The sequence below is a fragment of the Eptesicus fuscus genome, chromosome 10, assembly GCF_027574615.1.
Source record: "Eptesicus fuscus isolate TK198812 chromosome 10, DD_ASM_mEF_20220401, whole genome shotgun sequence".
In the NCBI taxonomy this organism is placed as follows: Eukaryota; Metazoa; Chordata; class Mammalia; order Chiroptera; family Vespertilionidae; genus Eptesicus; species Eptesicus fuscus.
Genome location: NC_072482.1, coordinates 59,074,854 through 59,097,542, shown reverse-complemented (window position 1 = coordinate 59,097,542; position 22,689 = coordinate 59,074,854). Strand labels below are relative to the sequence as shown.

Here is a 22,689-nt window from a genome sequence, read left to right as displayed (position 1 = left end):
GATTTGAATCGAAGCTTGTCTCCCCATCGCACACCGTCTCAGGAGCTAAAGCACTACGTTCCCCGAGTCACGATACACGCACGTTCAGGTCCAGAAACAGTTGCAGGTCCGTGTCCTGTCACCCACATCCTCTGAACCTCTGGTGGGCTTAGGTATGGGTGCGCTAGTTTTAGACTTGCCTTGAGTGAAATAACTGGGAATTGTGGACAGACGTGTTCGGGTGGTAGTACATTTTTTGAGATTGTGAAATGAACTGCTGGGGATTGCATTCCCTAAGAGCAGAATCTGAGACGGGGGTTCTTGTGCAATTGGTGGAGGGTGGGCTGTCAGGAGGAGCATGGGAAAAGCAGATGCGTCCCGGGAAAAGCCACCAGCAAGAGTGTGGTTTCCACTGCCGTCTGGCTTCATCCCCATCCACTGAGAAACCCTAGGGGTATGAATTGTTCTGCAGAATCAGTCCCAGTTGAAGCCTTGGGGCTGGTTAATGATGTGTCTGAGGTCTTGCCCATGGGAAGGGGGTACCTCATCTGGCGGGGTGGCTCCAGAAGGGTCGCTGGCCCTGGCAGCTACAGGAAGGAGGCAGTGGCAAAGGGGGTCTGGGTGGAACTCCATCAGCATCCACAAGGGGCAGTACCGCCAGAGGACACGTTAGACCAGATTGCTGGGCCCCACCCGTCAGAGGTTCTGGTTCTGTAGGTTTGGGAGATGCTGGTGCTGACGTTGGGGGCCGCACTCTGAGACCTACTGCACTACAGTAACTTCACAAAATTCGCCGTGATTGTCTGTGTATACAGAAACGGAAGGCTTAGCACTTTCCTGACCATTAGAAATAGATCTGAGCTGAAATAAGCGGTTTCCTGTTGTGTTCAAATAAAACTGACTACTCCTTAACGAGTGCTAAACTAAGTCTTAGCTTTTAGGTCAGTAGGAAAGAGGCGGTTTGCCTCGCTTCAGCATCAGGGCTTAGGGGCGCTGCCGAACGGGATGCTTTTGGACAGGACATTTCTGCGTGGTGGAGCATGTCCGTTGACTTTATTTGAAGGAGTAAGAATTCATTTGTTCTTCTAAATAGAGTTTATAGTCCTGATGGTCCAGATGGTGCGCTGTGTCCCTCACAGGGGTTGAGAGCATGTAATGCCACAGCCCCTCCCTCCAGAGGCTCCCCCTTGTGACAGCTGTGTGTTCAGAAGGGCTGACCGGCCCCGAAGTTACTGGGAGTCCTGTTTTTCCGTAAGCACTCCCGTTTTGTGAGCTCCTGTAATGGCTCAAGAATGTGCTAGGGACCTCACAAGCATTATTTCAATTAATCCTCACAGAAACCCTTGTGGGCTAGGTATTTTTATCCCCCATTTACAAAAGGGGATGCTTCCAGAGGTTAAGTAACTTGGTCAAGGTCATACAGGTAGCAGAGATGGCCAGGCTGACTCCCAAGTGTGTGCTCTTGATTTCTGTGCTGCCATTTGCAAAGCTGTGTGGAGTACATTTCTCCATGTCTCTCTACCTAGTAGTCCCCTACGTTGAACTTTTGCTCACTGTCTACAGTCCCTGAGCTTTCTGGATCCATCCAACTGAGAGAGAATTTGACTCACGCAAACTTTTAATGCCACAGGAAATACAACAGGGAATGCAGGAGGAATTATCTCTGCCTCTAAAGGAAGTTCCTTCGGCAGAAGCGTCTGAAACACCTGCTACCTTCTGGGCACTGTTCCATGGTTCTAACAAGTCCCAGCCTCCCTCGTTGGTAGTGAAGCCTGTTTGAACTTGGAGAGAAGGTTCTGGTGGTAAACAGCCCAAGACCTGACGTCCTGGCCTGGAACTGGTTTTCCAGACGCATGAGGGCATTGGCAGCCTGAGGCCTTGGCTCTGGCCCTCAGTGCAGACAGCTGAGCCATCCCAGGGGGAGCAGGGCTAGGCTTTGGTCTGAGGTGCACCTGTGGGTCCCCAGTTCCCCGACTCTCCTGTTGCTCACAGGCCGGAACACAGTGCTGCAGAACGCAATAGCCCTGGTCTTCCTGGGGCTCCGTTTCTGACACAAGGTATGAAAGCCGAGTCTCCTTGGAGTGGATGAGCTGAAATCTCCGCACAGGCACAGTTCCAGGCACGATGAGGCATGTATTCCAGCACGTTAGCCCATGGGGATGGGTGCCTTCTCTTCAGGTTAACAGCAGTGGTGCTGCCTAGATCCAGAGCCGGCTCCTATCGTTTCAGCCTCACCTTCGTCTCGGAATCAAGAGTTAAGGGATTTCCCCCACCGTCCTAAAGAAAATTCTCACATACTAGTATTCTGTGGGGAAATATCGAATAGTATCTAACCCCTCTGAGGGGGGCTCCAGAAAACGGATATAACCAGTCCAAAACTCTAAGTAGAAACTGCCCACTTTATTTTTATTTATATATATAATTGATTTCAGAGAGGAAGGGAGAGATAGAAACATCCATGATGAGACAGAATTGCAGACTTCACCATCCTCCTTTTAATATACCTGGTCAGTTAACCAGTAACAATGAGCAAAACTATAAAAGAGCCAGCAAGCATGGTTTTGAGAGCAGCAGGAGAGGCCGTCTCAGAGCCCTATATGAAAGTCCACGCTACAGATGGGCAGGCTGTGGGAGCTTGTGTTGGCGGTGGGAAAATGGCACTGGGCGGCAACCTCGGTCCTGGAGTTTGGCTTGAAAGAATTCAGAGCCAAGGAACTTATGGGGAAGTTTAGAAAGTGACCTAAGTAGTAAAAGGGCCCTTGGAGCTTAGAAGAAAGAGGGGGAGAGATATGCATCTTGAGGAAAAAGGGAGGAGAGGCGCTAGGGCATACTCCAGGGAAGAGAGCATGCCCTGGGGAAAGCAGGGAGTGGGGAAGGGAGCTGGATGCTCCGTAGAGAGAGCTTTTATCTGAAGGCCTCAGGGCAAGATGATCTCAATAGAGCAGGTTTCCCCAGTGTCTCCTGGGGGGCGGGGGGGGGGGGGGGTCTCCAATGAGTGGTTGGTGTCAGGGGGTCATTAGTCAGTGCAGCAGGTCCTGATATGGTGTTACTTCTTACTTCGTCTGACTGCTGCTTCTCTCTGCCTGGAGCCTAGTTGTCACCTTCCAGGAGTTAATGCTTAAGGGAGTGGTCAGGCAAGGGCTTGTAGTTTTGCCTGTTGCTAGGCACCTGGGGCTCTCCGCCCTGGTGACCCTCTGCACCTGGCCCACGGTTCTGCCCTGCTCATGCTGTTTAACTGCCTGCTCCACTTGCATTATAGGAAAGGAGAACTTAGGTGTTACAACTACACCTCTTTAGACTACATTAGACTGGCAGAAGTCCAAGAGCTGGGTCATGGTGCCAGGGGCTGGGTGAGGCTACGGGCCTGCAGGCACTCTGTGTGTTGCTGGTGGGAGAGCAGCCTGGTGCAGCCATCGTGGAGAGGAAGCAAGCACTGTTACTGTGGTGAGGGGAGCTGGTGGAGTCTGGAAGAGAGGAGAGGCAAGGCCTTACCGGGTAACTCATTTGGTTAGAACATCATCCCGATGTGCCAAGGTTGCAGGTTTGATCCCTGTTCAGGGCACATACAAGAAGCAATTAATGAATACATAAGTAAGTGGAACAAATTGATGTTTCTCTCATTCTCTCCTTACCTCCTCCTCTTAAAACAAACAAAAAAAATGAGCACTGGCCGGTTTGGCTCAGTGGATGGAGCGTCGGTCTGCGGACTGAGGGGTCCCAGGTTAGATTCCGGTCAAGGGCATGTACCTTGGTTGCGGGCACATCCCCAGTGGGGAGTGTGTAGGAGGCAGCTGAATCAATGTTTCTAACTCTATCCCTTTCCCTTTCCCTTCCTCTCTGTAAAAATTCAATAAAAATATATTAAAAAAGAAAAAGGGGGGGGGGTAGGCAAAATATGGTGGATGCACACTGGGATTTATTATGCAGCAGAGAGAAACAATGGGTTAGGTTTGCCTATAGTGAGTGCCATGGATGGATCTTAAAAACCATTCTGAGTGAAAGAAGATTCAAAATGAAATATATAGTAATGCCATTTATGAAATTTAAATGTGTAAAGAACAGCAAAACACATTTTACAAGAAAGCATACCAAGAAAGATACACGTTACACACATTAGAATAGTTGGCTAAAGTCAGGGAGCACCTGTGAAATACGTGAAACCAACAGGGGAGAAAAAATAACCCGAAAGAGGGCGAGTACCGGTGCGAGGGCTTGTCCTCATGGGAAAACGTGTGGGCGTGCGTCCCTGTTCCACGCAACGGCGTGTTGGTGAATGTTTAACAACATGTTGGTAAGTGGCTCTCCAGGGAAAATAAACTCTGATTCATGGTGTTTACTGATTTCCAAGGTGAGACTACCCTGCCACGGCTGACTTCAAGGCTGATTTTCAGACAGTTTGGGAGACGCACCGTGCTGCTCCCCTGAGTCTGCATGATGGAGTTTACCATTTCCTTCGCTGCTCCCTGCTCGTCAGTGTCGTAACTGTAACTGTTTGAAGGCCAAAATCTCTGTGTCCCAGATAAGGCAGAACTTCAGTGGGAAGTCACAGCACACCCTTGGAGGCTCATGGACCAGGCACTACCACCCCAACTGAAATCTACTTTCTTCTTCGTTCCTTTTTTTAAAAAAATATATTTTTATTGACTTCAGAGAGGAAGGGAGAGGAAAGAGAGAGAGAAACATCAATGATGAGAGGGAATCATTGAATGGCTGCCTCCTGCACGTTGGACCAAGCCCGCAACCCAGGCATGTGCCCTTGACTGGAATCGAACCTGGAACCCGATGCTCTATCCAGTAAGCCAAACCGGCTAGGGCTCTTCTTCGTTTCTTGAAAAATGGTAGTTATGTTTCTATCTCCCCAATCATTATTGACCAAATAAACCACAAATTATCCCCCATATGTCTACTTTTTTGTTGGCTGAGAAATGCAATTAGCACCATATTTCCTAGGAAGAACAGCTATTTCTTTGAAAGGATTAACCGTTACTGGTAAAAGGACTAGATAGGCCTCTACCTGAAAAGGAAAATGGGAAGGGGAGGGCGGGGCTTGCAACCTAGTTCAGTATCTGGTTAAAACTGCAGTCTTACTTCCCCACTCTGATTGATGTGGGTGGAGCTGCACAGCCTAACCCCAGGGCCCCGCCAAGACTGACTTGGGAGGAGCTGCGGAGCATGCCCCAAGGCCCCGCCAAGACTGATTGGGGCGGAGCAGCAGGGACCCTCAGGGGCCCGCCACAGGAGATGTATAGGTCGGAGCCTCCCCAGGATTGAGTTCAGGCTTTGGATCTTCGAAACAAAGGTTAAACTTTCCTCCCTCAGAGCGCTGGCTGATCGTTCTCCCGTGCATTCTGCCACAACATAACCAAGTCAGAACTTTAAAATGTTCATCCTTTAAAAACTGCAAATACACACTAGCAGCATTTCCATACTTCTCCGGGAAAACAAGAACCATTAAAAAAATTCTTCCTTGTCATGCCATCAGAGGAGGGTCTCAACCTCATCACTATGGACATTCTGACTCAGATAACTCGTCGTTGTGGGGGCTGTCTGTGCACCACAGCAGCATCCCCGGTCTCTACCCACTCCATGCCCATGCCATCCCTAAAACCAAAAGTATCTCCAGACACTGTCAAGTGTACTGGTGGCAAAATCACCCCCAGTTGAGAACCACTGCATTAGAAATATCCAAATCCTTTATCTGAGGAGGCTTTGCCGGGACAGCATTATAAAGCAGCTGTCATTTGTGTTAAGTAGGAATGAGTGCGTTACCAGAGTTCACAAATCTTTATGAAATGCTTTTGTTTATGATCAGTTTTTGCCACGAGCTGTGACCAAACCAACATTTTCCATCATCAGATATCTTCTTAGTTTGAATTTTCAAAACAGAGAAGTCTGGAATGGGTCCAATAGTTTTAAAAAGCCGTTTAGCCCTAGCTGGTTTGGCTGAGTAGATCGAGTGTCAGCCTGCAGACTGAAGGGTCCTGAGTTCGATTCTGGTCAAGGGCCCATGCCTGGGTTGTGGGCTCGATCCCCAGTAGGAGGTGTGCAGGAGGCAGCCGATCAATGATTCTCATCACTGATGTTTCTCTCTCTCTCTCCCTCCCTTTTCCTTCCTCTCTGAAATCAATAAAAAAATATTTTTTAAAAATTTATGTTCCTAGGTCTTCTGAAACCTGTGCTGGTTCTAGGCCCAAATAGCCCACTGCTTCAGGCTACAGACATTTCCCTTCTCTGTCAGTTAACCCGAGTTCTCAAGAATTCCTGGAGCCAGTCGGTCAGTCGTCCTGACTTGACATAACCTAATAAATTTATTTGAGCTGACCCTTCCAGTGTCTTGAAACAGCTTCCAGGAATCTACCCACTGACTTATGCAAATGACCTTTCCTTAGATGATGTATATTTGTGACTCCCTTCTAATACTACTTTATATGTTTGTCCCTTTTATAACACTCTTGAGAATTAGAACAGTCTGATTCTTTATTCTCTTCATTGTTAAAATCTGTATTTTCTACTTTCACCTGAAAATTAAACTCTCAGCTTATTGCCTGCCCTCCCACTGGGGAGGTCACTACATTTTTTCTCTAAAGGGTCAAATAGCAAATATTTTAGGCTTTGTGGGCCACATAAGGTCCCCGTCATATATTCCTTTGTTTTGTTTTTAAAGAGAAATTTTTCACTTTATATTTTCTTTTTGTTAATCCTCTCCATTGATTTTTTTTTTTTTTTTTTTTTTTTTTTTAGAGAGTGGAAGGAGTGAAAGCGTGGGAGACAGTGAGAGAAACATCAGTGTAAGAGAGAAACATCGATTGGTTGCCTCCTGCTTGTGGGCACCCCAACCAGGGCTGAGGATTCAGTATGCAACCGAGGTCTGTGCCCTTCACTGGAATAGAACCCGTCCGGGACCCTTCAGTCCTCAGGCCGAGGCTCTATCCACTGAGCCAAAGTGGCTGGGGCATCCTTTGTATTTTTCAAACCCTTTAAAAATGTACAAACATTGACTGCCATGCAAAAGGCCTCTGGTTGCCTTAGTTTATATCCCTGCCCTAAACAGTTAATTTTAAATGGGCCCTAACTAGCCTATTTGGCATTTATTGGGATTTTACTCACCCAGACTTCTGAAGAGAAACTGAAGGGGAACTAAAGTCAACATGTTGGTAACTCAGAAAGGCTGGGGAGAATGAGGTCTCCCAATGCTCCCCTAAGGCTACGAAGGGTGACCTTCCCTGGGCTTGGTTCTGCCTTCAGAAGCCTAGACTCAGGGAAGCTGCCATCAGGGATAAAACTGAAATAAAAACACTAACAACAAAGCCAGTTTATTACACTGCCTCCCAGGCAGTGAACGTGGGAAACAGCAGGCTAGTCATTAAAACCCTCTCTGGGCTTAGTTCCTCCTGCATACATCTCACTCACGCTCCTGAGGTCAAACTAAGCACAAATCAAGCCCAGGACAGAAATCCAGGCTGCGGTAGTGTCTCCAAGATATGGATCCTGATTGCTACAACATGGTTCAGCAGATTCCCCAAATGATGAGAACTTTAATAAAAATGTCTGCTTTTTGAGCTAGCTCCTTTCCCCACCAGTAGAAAACACTTTATCGTTAAAAAGCAATCCATTTATTTCATCACACTCTTTTTAGGCAATTTTAACTTTTTCCACCGTCGTAAGACCACTCTGTATTTTTCACTTTCAGTCTTCTCTTCAAACACTTTTTTCAGGAGAATCCTCATCACTACCACTGTTTCTGTTTCCTTCTCTTCTCCAATTAGGAGATCCAACGTATCTCCCACTTTCACCTGAAATTTAAGAGACAACAGAGCCTTTATTACACCTGGGGAAATGCAGGCCAATGCAAACATCTCCGCTTTGGGTTTTCACCAGGTGATCATCACCCAGGGGCAGGTGAGAAAAGGTCCTGACTCCTCTGTAACAGTCACTTGGTTCCTAGGGCCACACTCAGCTGCCTCCAACACGTGCACCTCCATACCAGCCAGTGTCCTGCCTTCAGACCTAGACAACTGGCAGCTTGTGGACAGTCCCTGAGTGGTGTGACTCAAATACTCACCTCTATTGGATGATTTAAGGACACATCTGAACGGGGGCATTTCTTTAGATAACAATGGCAAAAGACAACAAGTGGGGCGCAGTCTTAGAGATTATGTGCATAGTGATTACAACATGCACTGAGAAGACAATTTCCAGTGTAACACTTTTCACGGGCTTCAATCCAGATGAGCTACAGGATCGTGCACTAGGCAGTTTGCTGGGAGTCACTATGGAACAGTGCTCAGCTGTATCTCTTGGAGAAATGGAAAAAGCTGTATCTGCTTTTCTCGCACTGACTGGCCCCAGTGATGCCACATCATCAAGAGAAACAAGAAACAGAGACCAAAGGGATGGTTACCAGAAGGTGGGGGGAGGGAGGGCCAGCAGGGAATGTGGACAGGTGAAAAAGGTGAAGGGGAATACGATCAATAATATTGTGATAAACTGGCATGGTGATAGATGATTACTAAAATTAATGAAGTGACACACTTTAAGGTATAAAGATGTCAAATCACTACATTGTATACCTAAAATTAATATAATATTATATACCAACTATACTTAAAAAAAAAAAAAGGAGACAGGACTCCTCTAGTCACAAAGATGAATGTCACAGGAAAGAGGGTCAAGCTGGATGCTGATTCAATAGGTTCAAAGGGCTGAGGGCAAACCCATTCCTGCCCAGATGGAGCTTTGGGTTGCGCTAGTACAGGGCATGCCTAGGGCATTGTCACTGTTGCCAGGGGGCTGAGAGCCCAGGATGGACACCTGGTCTTAGCAATGCCGGATCCAAGGGGATCTGCCCAGCAACCAAGGAAGGGGCTAAACTGACCCCATGCCATGTGCTTCTTCCACTAGAACACAAGCAGGGATGACCAGGCCATCTCAGACGGCTCACCATTCTTCCAAGGGGAAGGGGAACCCCATGTGTGGGCCATGGACTTCAAGTGGACACACATGACCACTTAAAATCCTACTAGAAGGCTTCTGTTTAAGAGGCATGGTGCCAGATGCTGACTTTTACCTTATTTTCCAGTGACTGCTCTCTGAGGCAGTCATAATTTCATGCTTCTGGAACATCTGTTCTCCCACCCACACAAGGCTTTTGTAGGCACAACACTCGGTCTACAACATGGGACTGCACACCTGCTCTCCATGATGCCACACTGGTCAATCCAGACAGCCCAGAGCAGGCGGGTGAAAAACCCACACAGGGGCCTGTTTTAGACCATCAACTCTCTCTGCTTTGGGCTGAGAACCAGAAAGGCTCACACCACAGCCAGGCATGAAGACTGCTTCTCCCGCTAGGTTTGAAGGATGGACTGACCTAGGAATCACCTGGGGTGGGGGGATCCTCCTCTAGTTCTACTGGATTCAATAAAAAAAAATAACCACACAGCTCCAACTGTGTGGACACCTAATGTCCAAAAATACAAGGCTTTGGGATCTGTTTCATTAAAACTCATTTTAATTAAGTAATGTATGCATATGATATGAAATCTAAAAGGTACAGAAGGACATAGAGGAAGGACACGCCTTCTTGTGTACCTTCTCATACACATACTGTGGGTGGCGTCTGCCCTGTAAGAGAAGAGCAGGCTCACATGTACCTGAAAAGCGGGAGGAACTGTTCTCCTCTCCCCAGCCTATCCCAGAAAGAGGAGAATTCAGGAAGGCTTCAATCCCTACACCTGGATCCACTGCACACTCCTGTCTGAATCAACAATTACCCAGCACCTACAGCACTCTGGGTCCCAACTGGTTTGCAGCTCACAGAACAGCTTTGCTCAGCTGCAGGCAGCCGGGGTTACAGCTGCAGTATCAGGCAAGCGCCTGACCCTTCAGGCCAGCAGCCATGCACGGGGAGGTGTTCTTTATTCCTTGCAAGGCCCTGTCCTTCCTAATGTGGGAGACAGCACAGCAGACACAAAGCAAACTGGGATTAGGGACAGTTCCAAATATCTACATTTCAAATCTCCCCTTAGCTGCAGTTACTATGGCTACCAGGTCTCCTAGTAACAAGGCAGTAGAATGTTAATACTGGCCCCTTCCTTTGCTGACCCTCAGGAGAAATCTGGAAGGCAGCCGAGATAACAGAACACCCAAGGCAGAATAAAGCAGCAGCAGTTAGGCTGAAGTTTACAGTATCTCGTAGCAGAGGGAGAAGAATAGACTTGGGGTGTTTGTAAATGAGACCCCAGCACAGGCACCGTGCACCAAGGGGTCTTGCCTTTGGAACATAGCAGCTGGCGAGAAGGGGGCTGGACTACAACCCCGAAAGCAATTATGGGTGGAGAAGAACCCGATCTCCAAAGCGTGGCCGCGGTGCCTGATTTCCTGCGGCTCACAGAGCAAGGACGACATGCAGTCTGCTAGTCAGGTGCCGTCAGAGGGAGAGTGGGCCTTGTGACTTGGCAGCTGACCCGCGCGCTGAGGACTTGCGCGCTGAGCAGGCCCCTTATCCTGTCCACGCTGATCCCGAAAGGGCTCTGAAGAAAGTGAAATATGAGAGAAGCTAAAATAAAAACAACCTCTAAAAGTGTGTCTAACTTGCCCGGAACACTGGTTCCCTGGACAGTATGCCTCGGAGGTCTGTCTTCCTAACTTTTTAAGGGTCTTTGTCATTCATATTTTTGTTTTGTTGACTTTTACCTTCATTATTGTATTTTCCAATTATGAAAGGGACACATACTTGTAAGAAATTCAGAAAATAAGAAGCATGAAGAAAATATAACCCATAATGCCCCAAAGAATACTAGTAATATTAATATTTTAATTCTAGATGCATGTATTTATGTAATTTACTTTTACAAAAATACATATATTTAACAGAATTAACGAATACGATTTATCGTAACAGTGGATACTGGAACTACATTTTCTAAGGGACTTCTTTGGCTTCCAGTAGTGTTGACGTTAAGCTGTCAAGAGAGCATGACCCCTCCTGTGTGACAGCCGCCTGCACAGAGCAGGGTGCCCAGCAGGTGCTGGGGGAGGGGTGTCCTCCGCCTGCACAGAATTACACATCTGCTCAGGTAACAACGGGCCAAAAAACGTCGCCACAGATCAATGTTTCTTTTTAGCCCGATTGTGATGACTGAGAAGTTTAAATAATAGATTTTCGCCAGTTCTGATTGTCATCTTAAAATTTTAAAGAGAAAAAGGGGAAGCTTCACCTCAAAGTCATTATGGCTGCAAAAGAGCAAGTGATCTGTGCGACTGAAGCCAGCTGGTGATTCTCACTAGCGTGACCAGGCCCCAGGGAGGCCTGAGAAATGGTAAGACAGACACAAGGATGCCCCAAGTAAGGAGCCCGAGGGGAAGTTAGGGGTATTAATTGAGTACTTGCAAAGCAACAGCCCAAAAGCTCTGGCTGTCTTAATATCTCACCGTTCTGCTTTTCTTCCATAATTTTTCCCCGTTCAGCCTGAGTTCACCTTTGTAGAATGCATCTTCCACTTTGCTTAAAAAAAAAAAAAAAAAGTCAAAGTGCTTTAAAATAGAAATATATTAAAAACCATTACACAAGTTTGAGAAACACACCTGCCATTAATGCTTATTCTGACAGTGACCTATTTCCCCACAAAATCTGCAGCCTGGGTGCTTGGAGCGTGAAAGTCAACTGCTCCCTCATGTATCTAAAACAGGGAGACCAAGGGGTACTCCTAACTAGACGCTGACCTGCTGCAAAGATTGGCTAGTACCATCGGGCAGGTAATCAGCACCTTGCTGGGGCTTTCCAAGAGGGCTCGGCATGTGCACCAGCCGTGTCAGAAAGGGGCCCAATTCTCCACCCGACTCCCTTCAAGGTGGCAGCTCCTGTGATTCTCAACCAAGAAATGAGCACTCCCTCCCCCTCACATACCTGCTCTGTGCTCTGACAGAAAAACCAGGCACCACACGTATGCTGAGGCCATTAGGAAACCCTCACTAGTCTGCACTGAGGTTGGGGAAACTCCAATCCCAGCAGTTGCTGATCTGTCTGAATTTAATCACTGGAGCAACTAGACCAGGGAAGGGTGCAGACAAAAATCAATGCCCTTTCTTCCTGATTCCAGGTGACTGACATCCGGGGTTCTGCTTAATGACAGCAGCAGCAGCTACTACACCGGGAGAGGAGAAGACCCCTTATGAGTTTGTCAGATTTTAGAGAACATTCAACAAATCCTAATCGGGTTGCCTATGGGCTCAGTCACCTTTATGAGTCCTTATGCTCCATAGATTGAAAAAATTAAACTATGCCATTAAGTTAGGTCATAAAGGTACAAATTACATAAGGAAATCTTTCTGAATTTATCATTCATGCCACAGTTCTTACCTTGAGTGCAGTGTGCACACAATGATTATTACAGGAATGAATGAATAATGAGGGTCACTATTCTTATATAATTATAGTCTAAGAGAGAATGAGAAATCTTAAAAGTTATACTTACTATCTCTGTGCACTACATATGAACACACACAGTATTTTCATCATTACAGGTAACATATATTGAGTACCTACTATGTGCCAGGCACTGCTATAAGTGCTTTAGATACATAGAGAAATACTCATTTAATCCTACCACTACCTTCTAGAGCAGGTTCTATTATCCTCATTTTAAAGATAAGGAAACTGAAGCACAGAGAATTTATGCCCAAGGTCATACACAGAATCAGACATTAGTGGTCTGGCTGCACAGCCTGCATTCTTTTCTTTCTTTTTTAATCCTCACCCAAGAATATTTTTCCCATCAATTTTTAGAGAGTGAAAGGGAAGGAGGAGGGGAAGGAGAGAGAGAAATACAAGGTGACACACATCAACTGAATGCCTCCCGCACTCACCCCTAATGGGGCCGGGGAACCTGCAACCGAGGTATGTGCCCTTGACTGAGAATCGAACCTGAGACACTTTAGTCCACAGGCCAATGCTCTAACTACTGAGCAACTGGCCAGCGCCAGAGCCTGCATTTTTTCCCCCTAAATATATTTTTATTAATTTCAGAGAGGAAGGGAGAGGGAGAGAGAGAGAGAAACATCAATGATAAGAGATTGTAGCCCTGACCAGTGTGGCTCAATGGATAGAGCGTTGGCCTGCGGACTGAAGGGTCCCAGGTTCGATTCCGGTCAAGGGCATGTACCTTGGTTGTGGGCACATCCCCAGTAGGGGGTGTGCAGGAGGCAACTGATCGATGTTTCTCTCTCATCGATGTTTCTAACTCTCTATCCCTCTTCCTTCCTCTCTGTAAAAAATCAATAAAAATAAAAAAAGAGATTGTAACAGTGGATACTGCATGCCCCACACTAGGGATCGAGCCCGCAACCCAGGTTTGTGTCCTGACCAGGAATCGAACCGGGACCTCCTGGTTCATAGGTCTACACTCAACCACTGAGCCACGCCAGCAAGGCCAGAGCCTGCATTCTTAACCGCCATGTTATACTGCTTCCGTTGATTCTAAGAGGTATTTTTTTACGCTGCAGCATTTGTGAAACCCACGTGCATTTATGCTTACAATATACATCTTTTTTTTTTTTGCAGTATACATCTAACACTGTGATTCCTTTTCTCCTCAAAGATGTTATTAATGGTTCATCTTACAATCTTATGGGAGTTTTAGAAACAAGGAAACATGGCACATGGGATTTGCAGTCACTGGACTTCTTTGGGAATCAATTTTTTCGTCTATAGAACTAAAAGAGGTTTCCTCTAAGGTCTTTTCATATCTATGTTTATTCTTCACCACAATACTGATAATGCTATGTTAAAATAACCAACAAGAAGACAAGTGGTTTTGTAATGAAATGCACATCATACTTACTTTCTGCCAATATCTAGGCCTGTCTTCAGGATAACATCGTACCGAAAAGACTGCACTACTTTCTCCAGGTCTTTATAGTCTTTGACCACACTGGGGTCATCCTCCAGCTCCTCTTCTTGCTCATCCACTTCATCATCACTCTCTTCATCAGAGTCCTCTTCAGCTTCGACTTTCTGCAGAGTCTTTTTCGTGGATTTTTTAGAGCTTATATTACTTTTGAGCCTTATAGAAAATGGGAAAATATATTCTGGAGCTATTAAAAGTCCTGGGAGTCTCAGTGAGAAAATGTTATGGAAAAGTGTTTTATAACTTGGTGCATTTAGTTTGGTACTAGAAAAATAGAAGTACCGATTCCAGGAAGCACAGAGTTTGTGTGAAGGTGTCCCTCGTAGCGCTCCCCAGAGTCCAATCCAGGCATCTGGTTTTCTTAAAATACTGGTGGGCAATCTGACACTAGTCATAGCCATGGTGCATATAACCTGCAACAGACAATGACTCAGTTTTACTTCACAAGTGCCGTGTCCTGGCATTCTTACAACACAAACCACACACACCACGACCGCTTTATACCTAGGACTGTACTGAAGCTCCCCTACAAAAGGCCGTATCGGTTTGCATGTACGAAGGGCCATGCGTGTACCGTGGTCAGTCTTCAAGCTGCAATTAATGTGCTTACCTCATCGGGTGGCCATAAGGGCCACACTAGATACTAATATCTGTGAAAACACTGGTTCTGCTCTTTCCAACCCCTGAATTAGCTTGATACTGACTGCTACTGAAAAATATTAACAATAGTTCTCGATTTTTTTTTTTAAGAAAAATCTCATGGAGCAAAAGACTACTGACATAGGGCATATCCATACACTACTGACTTGCCAAGAAAAGACACCAAAGCATGACTTCCTAAAACCCAGAGTGAATCTCTCAACTTTATTTCAGCCTCCAACCCCAGCAAAACAGAGCTAGGAATGAACCAACTGGACAGGTGGACATTTTACCACCTTTTACCTCAGACATCTTCCCACTGTTTGCAGAGGCACTGGCTAGCAGAGAAAAAGGAGGCTTGGAGACCCACAAGCTAGGTAATTGTTTCCTGAGGCACGGAGGTGCTGACATGCCAGAGAGCAACCGATGCCTACAGTACCTCAAAGGCAGCAGAAACTACATTATGATGATGGTAGCAGACTTTCCCCATGCACATCAAGATAGTTTTAACTCCATGAATAGTAATGCGAGAAGGGTTGCCATGTGGTCAATACCCGCATACTTCAAGTCTGCAAATGACTTTGCGCCAAGGCTATCCTTTCAGACTGATCTGGTCATGATTCGCACGACTTTTCCTTCTTTTTTTTAAAAAAATATATTTTTATTGATTTCAGAGAGAAAGCGAGAGGGAGAGACAGAAACATCAATGATGAGAGAGAATCTTTGATCGGCTGCCTCCTGCACGCCCCCAACTGGGGATTGAGCCCACAACCTGGGCATGTGCCCCAGACTGGAATCGAACCTGGGACCCTTCAGTCCGTAGTCTGACGCTCTATCCACTGAGCCAAACCAGCCAGGGCTCCTTCTTACTCTCCATTCATCACAAAGCTGACAACAGCAATTACTTGTAAGCCCACTCAACAGCTCATAGCTAGCTACTTCTAAATTATATTTGTTAACATTTTGGGCCTTATTTTTGTTGGCATGAATGAGGCAGACTACAGAAGCTCAACTCTATATTTTAGTACTCGTGGGACCCCAATGTGAGTTGTAAATGAGAAATAAAGCAGGTTCAATCTGAGGGCTGTTTTTCAGCACAACTATAATTTGAAATGATTTTTAAGTGCTACAAAATCCCTCGAGTATTCTAAAATACTGACTAGAAACTATTTGAAGCAACTTAAAGAGAAATACTGATATTTATACACGTGGTCTATCTAATATAATACAGAACAGATAATCATTCACAGAAAGAACTTTAAATTTTATATCAGCAGTGATAAGGGAGAAAATAGTTTATGGCCCACTACAATCAATCTTTTTTAAAGTTACCTAATGATGAACTACTTTTTATTTTACCAAGTAAAATATTTTTTACCCTTTATTTTGCCAAGTAAGGATTTTTAGTAGTAATGTAATTTTTAAAAGAAAAGAGATTTCAATTATTATATATGAAATATATTTTCATGGTAGAAAATTTGAACCCTGGCTGGGTAGCTCAGTTGATTGGAGCATCATACGATACACCAAGGTTTCGGTTTCAATCCCGGGTCAGGGCACATACAAGAGGCAAACAATGAATGCATAAATGAGTAGAACAGCCCTGACCAGTTTGGCTCAGTGGACAGAGCGTCAGCCTGCGGACTGAAAGGTCCCAGGTTCGATTCCGGTCAAGGGCATGTACCTTGGTTGCGGGCACATCCCCAGTAGGAGGTGTGCAGAAGGCAGCTGATCGATGTTTCTCTCTCATCGATGTTTCTAACTCTCTATACTTCTCCCTTCCTCTCTTTACAAAATCAATAAAATATATATATTTTAAATTTAAAAAAATGAGTAGAACAACAGGTTGATGTTTCTCTCTCCCTCTCTCCTCCTTTCTTTCTCCCTTCCTCTCTCTTTCTAAAAAAATAAATAAAATTTGAAAAAAATCAAAGAAAAGTCAAATTACCAATCATCTCTATGATACTACTGTTAACATTTTTGGTATATATTCTGCACAGTGTAAAATTTTAAGAAAAATAATTCCCTTACTAGCAGGTCCTCTCATACCCTACCACTCAGCCAAAACACACAGGAAGGTTAACCATAAGTGGCCAGAGCTCTCTATCATCAGTCTCAGGAATTCTGTATTGGGCTTAAGTTCTAGACTCATTAGAATTTATCCAGGTGATGTCTAAGTTATGGGCTAAGACAGCCTTGGTTGAAATCACCCCCTGCTGTTGGCCCTAGACTAGACTGGTTTATAAGATGCTCATGTGGAAAAGATGAAGACTAACATTAATAATAATGATTTGCCCATCTTTAAGTCAGTGTTTTTTAAACTGTGGGTCATGAACCATTATGAAAAATATCTACTTTTTAAGAGCTACAACTGAAGGGTACAGAGAATATACCCAGTGCATTACATGTAGTAAGAGTAAATACTGCTAATAGTGCTTCATGAAACTTGTTACATTTACTCACATACGTATATATGTACACACACACACACACACACACACACACACACACACTGGGTCATGAAAAATGCATTTACTGTGGATCACAATAAACAAAAAGTTTGAAAACACTGGTCTAAGTGACTTCAGCAAATTATTTTTTGCTATCAGGTACAATGCCAAAGGCCATGTGTATGCCTTGGAGCTCAGGCCTGGCTTCCTGTTCCATTCCAATTAACAACACTCCCAGAGCTGTTCCTGTCTGCAGAGACCGCAAAGGCAGCCTCTCAGGGATAACTCTGTGCAAGCCCCTCATTTTACAAAAGAATACAAATGAAAATTGGACCAATTTAACAAGGCGCTAAGTCATACAGCTAGTCAGTGATATAGCCAGGATTTCAATGACAAGTCTTCTTAACACTCACTCATTACTATGGGTCAGGCATTGCTCTACATATTAACTCATTTACCAGTATTCCTTCCAACAAGCCCATCTAAGTTACATGGTCACACAGATACTAAGTGGACTCAAACCCAGGCTCCCTGGCTCCTAATCCAGGCTCTTCACACCCATGCTGAACCGCCCAACAATCTTCTGACTCCAAATCCAGTGCTGTTTCTGCGACACCAGTGGTTCCCAACCTTTTTTTGGCCATGCCCCACCTAAGCATCTCTAAAATTCTGATGCCTCCCCCACCCTGTGCCATACAATTCCTGTTATTCAAAAAGTGAACTATTCACGTGGAGGAAGTCTAAAAGGCCATTAACTTGGTCTAACAAGCTTACAAAGAACATGCCTCCATGAAAGAGAAAAATAAAAGAACGAAAGGACAGTTGAAGTACTGAGAAAGAAGTCACTAAGAAATTGTTAAAAAAATAATATGAAGTGATATGAAAAAATAGCAAATAAAGTTTCAAAACATGAGAACTGAAATGCATAAGTATGTCACAATATATATTTATATACTGTATATAAGGCCCCTAGAACTATAAGAAATGCAAAAAATTCACTACTAATAACTCATTCTTGAATTACCCCCCTTAAAAATCAAATTGCCCCCGTGGGGCATGTGTCCCACGATGGGAGCCACTGTGCTACACCATCACATTTCTCATTTTCTTTAGACAAAAGTTAACCTTCACCGCCTGTAATACTAGAGAGAATGAAGAGTTTCAGGAATAGTGGAGTGGAAGTGTCATCCTTATGTAGATGAAATCCTAAGAGGAGACATACTTGGGGAGGGAAGTCCTCTCTCTGTCAGTCCCTGGACTCCCACATACCCCATCCCAGAGGGCTGCTGTTATACCACACTGATGTCTCTGTGAGGAATGCCTGGATATGATGGTGCTCTCTGCATACATCACACATAGTTAATAGTTCCCTACACTAGGAAACTTTTACTAGCACAAAATAACTTTAAGCCGAAACCGGTTTGGCTCAGTAGATAGAGCGTCGGCCTGTGGACTGAAAGGTCCCGGGTTCGATTCCGGTCAAGGGCATGTACCTTGGTTGTGGGCACATCCCCAGTAGGGGGTGTGCAGGAGGCGGCTGATCGATGTTTCTCTCCCATCGATGTTTCTAACTCTCTATCCCTCTCCCTTCCTCTCTGTAAAAAATCAATAAAATATATTTTAAAAAAAATAACTTTAAAATCATACTCATGTAATTACAATAAACGTAACCAAAATGGCAAGGCAAGCATTACCTCTGATTCTGCCCAGAGCTTTGAAATTCAGATTTGCAGTGGTTGAATGTTGACCCGGTGAGGGTACCTGCCCAGGTCAGGGTACCTGCCCAGGTTGCGGGCTCGATCCCTGGTGTGGGGCATGCAGGAGGCAGCTGATTGATGTTGTTTCTATCTCTCTATTCCTCTCCCTTCCTCCTCTCTCTAAAAATATCAATTAAAACATTTTTTTTTTTAAAGAAACCCAGATTCTGCCTCAAGAGTTTTGAAACTGGTCAGAGACGTGGGAGTGCCAGAGGAGAGGGCTAACAAAGCAGTGCTGGTGAATACTGGGGTTCGTTGTATTTCATTGAAAATAAGGATTATACGACTGAAAAAAAGTTTCTATCCTTTTAACATGGCCTCCTCTCTTCCAGGCTCCACACAAAATCCAGGCTTCTCCTCCACCCTCCCTGCCCACACTCCCCGTGCCCTTTTCCAAACTCAGGTTTGCACCAATGCTGTATGTCTTTTATACTATTCTTATCTCCTAAGGGTAGTGACAGGGCAGGAACTGTGCCCCATTCCTCACTCCATCCCCGATCTGCTCAGCACATATAAAAACCAGTGAGTACTGAAGATTCACTTTCAAGAAATGAAATGAGCATCCAACCTATTACTACATCCACTCATATGCCAAGTGGGCAGTGAGGTCTGCACAAAACACACAGTCCTTGTCAGGAAACTGCCATGTAAGTGGAATGTGGCTGTCAGAGAACATTAGTGAAAGCTGAGGTCCAGAGGAGGCTGTTCTGGCACAGGCTGGAGCCAGAGCAGGGATGCCTGAGGAGAGTCCTGATGGCAAAAGTGGCCGAAAATGGAGCTTTGGGGAAACAGCAAGTTACAACAGTAATTTTTCACTTTCTAGCGAACCATTCTCATCAGCATGCTGTTATTTCTCATTCAAAACAAACCAACGAACCTCTTAACCCCACTACCCTCCAGCTGCTCTTTTTTGCTCCTCTTTACAACAATACTCCTCAAAAGGGTCGTCTATACCCTCTTCAGTGCCTCTCATTTCTAAATCCAAAAGGTCAGTTGTTTGCCCCCGTCTTATCTTACTTTCTCAGTAGCATTTGAAACAACTAATCACTCTTCTTTTCCACTTGGTTTCAGGACACCTCATTCTCGGCTTACCTCCTACCTCACCTGCTGCTGCTTTTCGACACTTCTTTGCTGCTTCCTTCTCTTCTCCCTGACATCTTAATGTTGGAGGGCACCAGGGCTCAGCCTCCGATCCTCTCCTCTTCTACATTCACATCATCCATCTCGATCAGTTTTGGCAAATGTTTATCAAGACACCAGGCATCTCCATGGTTTTAAATACCACCTAAATGCCAATGACTCCCTAATCTATATCACCATCCCGGACCTTCCTTCCAAATTCCAGACTTGTATGTCTGTGCAGAACAGTTAATATAGTAGGCCTGAGACTGCTTTCCTTAGAAAGCCTGCTTGCAAGGTGGCCTCTGACTGGTGTGTGGGAACTTGGATTTCAGGGGAGTTCTCACCATTCACAGAAAGGACAGGAGTGGCTCACTGGGCCTAATCTGTCTGTACAAACAACTTGATTTATGCTGAATACCTGCTTTCCTTCCGGGAGTCTGGAATTTTGGTCCATTCTTGATAGAAGATACCTATGTGACTAAATCTTAATAAAAACCTGGGGCCTTGCCGAAACCGGTTTGGCTCAGTGGATAGAGCATCGGCCTGCGGACTGAAAGGTCCCAGGTTCGATTCCGGTCAAGGGCATGTGCCTTGGTTGCGGGCACATCCCCAGTAGGGGGTGTGCAGGAGGCAGCTGATCGATGTTTCTCTCATTGATGTTTCTAACTCTCTATCCCTCTCCCTTCCTCGCTGTAAAAAAATCAATAAAATATATATTTTTTAAAAAAACAAAAAATCTGGGGCCTGACTCTCTAATGAGCTTTCCTGATAGACATCTCCCATGTGGTCACAATGTGTTGCTGGAAGAATTAAGCATGTCCAATGTTGAGTGCACTGGGAGAGGACTCTTGGCTTGGAAGACTGATCCTGGTTTCCTCCAGTCTGTCTCATGCATCCTCTCCATTGCTGGCTGTGCTTCGTATGCTTTTGCTGTGACCCACAGCTGAGTCCTAGAGTCTTCCTAGTGAATCAATGAACCTGGCGGTGGCCTTGGGGACCCCGGACACAACATCCAATTGCCTATTCCGTATTTCCAGTTCAGTGTGTGAGTGTGTAACGGGCACCTGAAGCAACTGGCCCAAAAACAAACTCCTGATATATCCCCAGTCCCAAATCTGCTTTATCTGCAGCCTTCCCCACCTCAATCAGTGACAACTCCACCCTTCCAGTTGCTAAGAACTAAAGCTTCCAGTCATTCTTGACCCATCCCTTTCCTTCAGGCCCATATGCATGATTATCAGGAAATCAAGTTCCAAAGCTCACCATTTCCACTGCTACCACAGATTCAGGCCACCTCATCTATCACCAGGGTTACTACAAAGGCTCTGTTTAAGAGTCTCTTCTCCATAGTGGTCAGCGATTCTTTAAAAAAGTAATTTACACCCGGTCACTACTTTCCTCAAAACCCTACGAAAGCACCTAGAAAAGCAAAATCCCTGCCATGGCCTAAAGCCCTTCTGTAACCTGGCCCCTCCACGTCCTCTCTGACCTCATGTCTTACCTCTCTGGCCCTTGCTCACTCAGCTCCAGCCACCCTGGCCTTCCTGATGCTCCTCATACACAACAGGCACATTTCTGGGGAGTCTTTTGTTCCAGCTGCACCTAGAACACTCTTAACCCCAGGTATCTGCATGGATAACTCATCTTCACTTCAATGAGGTCCACTCATTCTAACTCTATTTAATAGGCATCTCCCCCTCCCTATGTCCCCTTACTCTGCTCCACTTTCTTCCCCCATGGCACTTAGTACCTGCTATCATTATATAACTTACTGGTGGTTTTTTTCATGTTTATTTTTTGCCTGTCTCCCCTACTAGGATAAAAACTCTACAAGGGTAGGGATCTTCACCTGTCCTACTTCCTCTGCTGAATCCTAAGTGCCCAGAATAGTTCCTGGCACGTGGTAGGTGCTTAATTACTGTGGAATGAAAGTAGATCAGGAGATCTGGACTATTGGGAGTCCGAAAGAGAAGCAAGACGCGGCTGGATGGACGGGCCAAGAAGCTAGATCTCCAAAGGCCTTGCATCTCTTAGATCTCCTTGGACTTGACCCAGAGGGCATGGGAACCATAAAAGGCCCTAAGTAGGTAAGTGACCAGAGAGGAGTATTTTAAAAGATTTCCTTGGCGACACGTGACGGAGCATAGGGGTGCTCTAGGCAGTTAGCCCGCCGGCGGTTTCGGGTGAGATGTTCAGGAGAGATACAAAATCTGTGAACTAACCGAAGGCTGTAGAGGCAACGCTGTCCTGGACCTGCGGGAACCGGTCCAGTTCCAGAGCCTGTTCGCTACTCCATCAGGAGAACCTGGTCTAACTGCTTACAGGTTTATTGCAGTTGAAAAATCCTCCCTTCTCCTGGAGGCCAGAGGCGGACTGACTGCAGAGACGAGGTCGGGTTCTCCTCGCGCCCTCCCCACGCCCGCGGGCTGCGCGCCTTCCCGGGTCCTCAAGGTCAAGGGGAACTGAACACTTAGCGTCCTCGAGCTCCCGGTCTGCGTCGGGGGACCGCAGTAGGAGCCGAGCGTGGGGGCGGGCAGTTTCGGCCCGCCGGGTTCCCACGGCCCCTCTGGCCCCCGGGGCGTCCCGAGGCTGGCCGGGCCACGAAGCGGGAGACTCACGCGGAGATCTGGCGGAGGCGCGGGCGGGGCGGAGGCGCGCGCCGAGCCCCAGTTTCCCCAGTGCGCGCGGTGAAGCAACAGAGAGGGGGTCACGGGCCGGGGGCGCAACACACCCGGCAGGGACGCAGTTACCTGTACGTCAGAGCCGCTCCCCCCTCCCCCCGCAGCCGGGCCGACCTCCGGCCTCCAGGCACCGCCCTGCCCGTGCCCCGCCCCT

At 46.1% G+C, this 22,689-nt stretch overlaps 1 protein-coding gene across 5 annotated transcripts; it reads right to left on the bottom strand.

Annotated features, from left to right (window-relative positions):
* Nucleotides 1–7,569: 7,569 nt before the first annotated feature.
* On the bottom strand, nucleotides 7,570–22,656 carry MTRES1 (mitochondrial transcription rescue factor 1). 5 transcript variants are annotated; one of them, XM_054722283.1, is made up of 5 exons: nucleotides 22,077–22,541; nucleotides 14,169–14,299; nucleotides 13,821–14,042; nucleotides 11,413–11,485; nucleotides 7,570–7,772 (listed from the first exon to the last, which is right to left on the bottom strand). In XM_054722283.1, the coding sequence occupies exons 2-5, from the start codon at nucleotides 14,285–14,287 to the stop codon at nucleotides 7,593–7,595; spliced, it is 594 nt and encodes a 197-aa protein (XP_054578258.1). In that variant the 5' UTR covers nucleotides 14,288–14,299; nucleotides 22,077–22,541; the 3' UTR covers nucleotides 7,570–7,592. The 5 variants fall into 5 exon arrangements, with proteins under 5 accessions (XP_054578258.1, XP_027995281.2, XP_027995285.2 ...); XM_028139480.2 differs by lacking the exon at nucleotides 22,077–22,541 and adding an exon at nucleotides 22,605–22,656 and having other exon boundaries at nucleotides 13,821–14,299; XM_028139484.2 differs by having other exon boundaries at nucleotides 13,821–14,299.
* Between the last annotated feature and the right edge of the window lie 33 nt (nucleotides 22,657–22,689).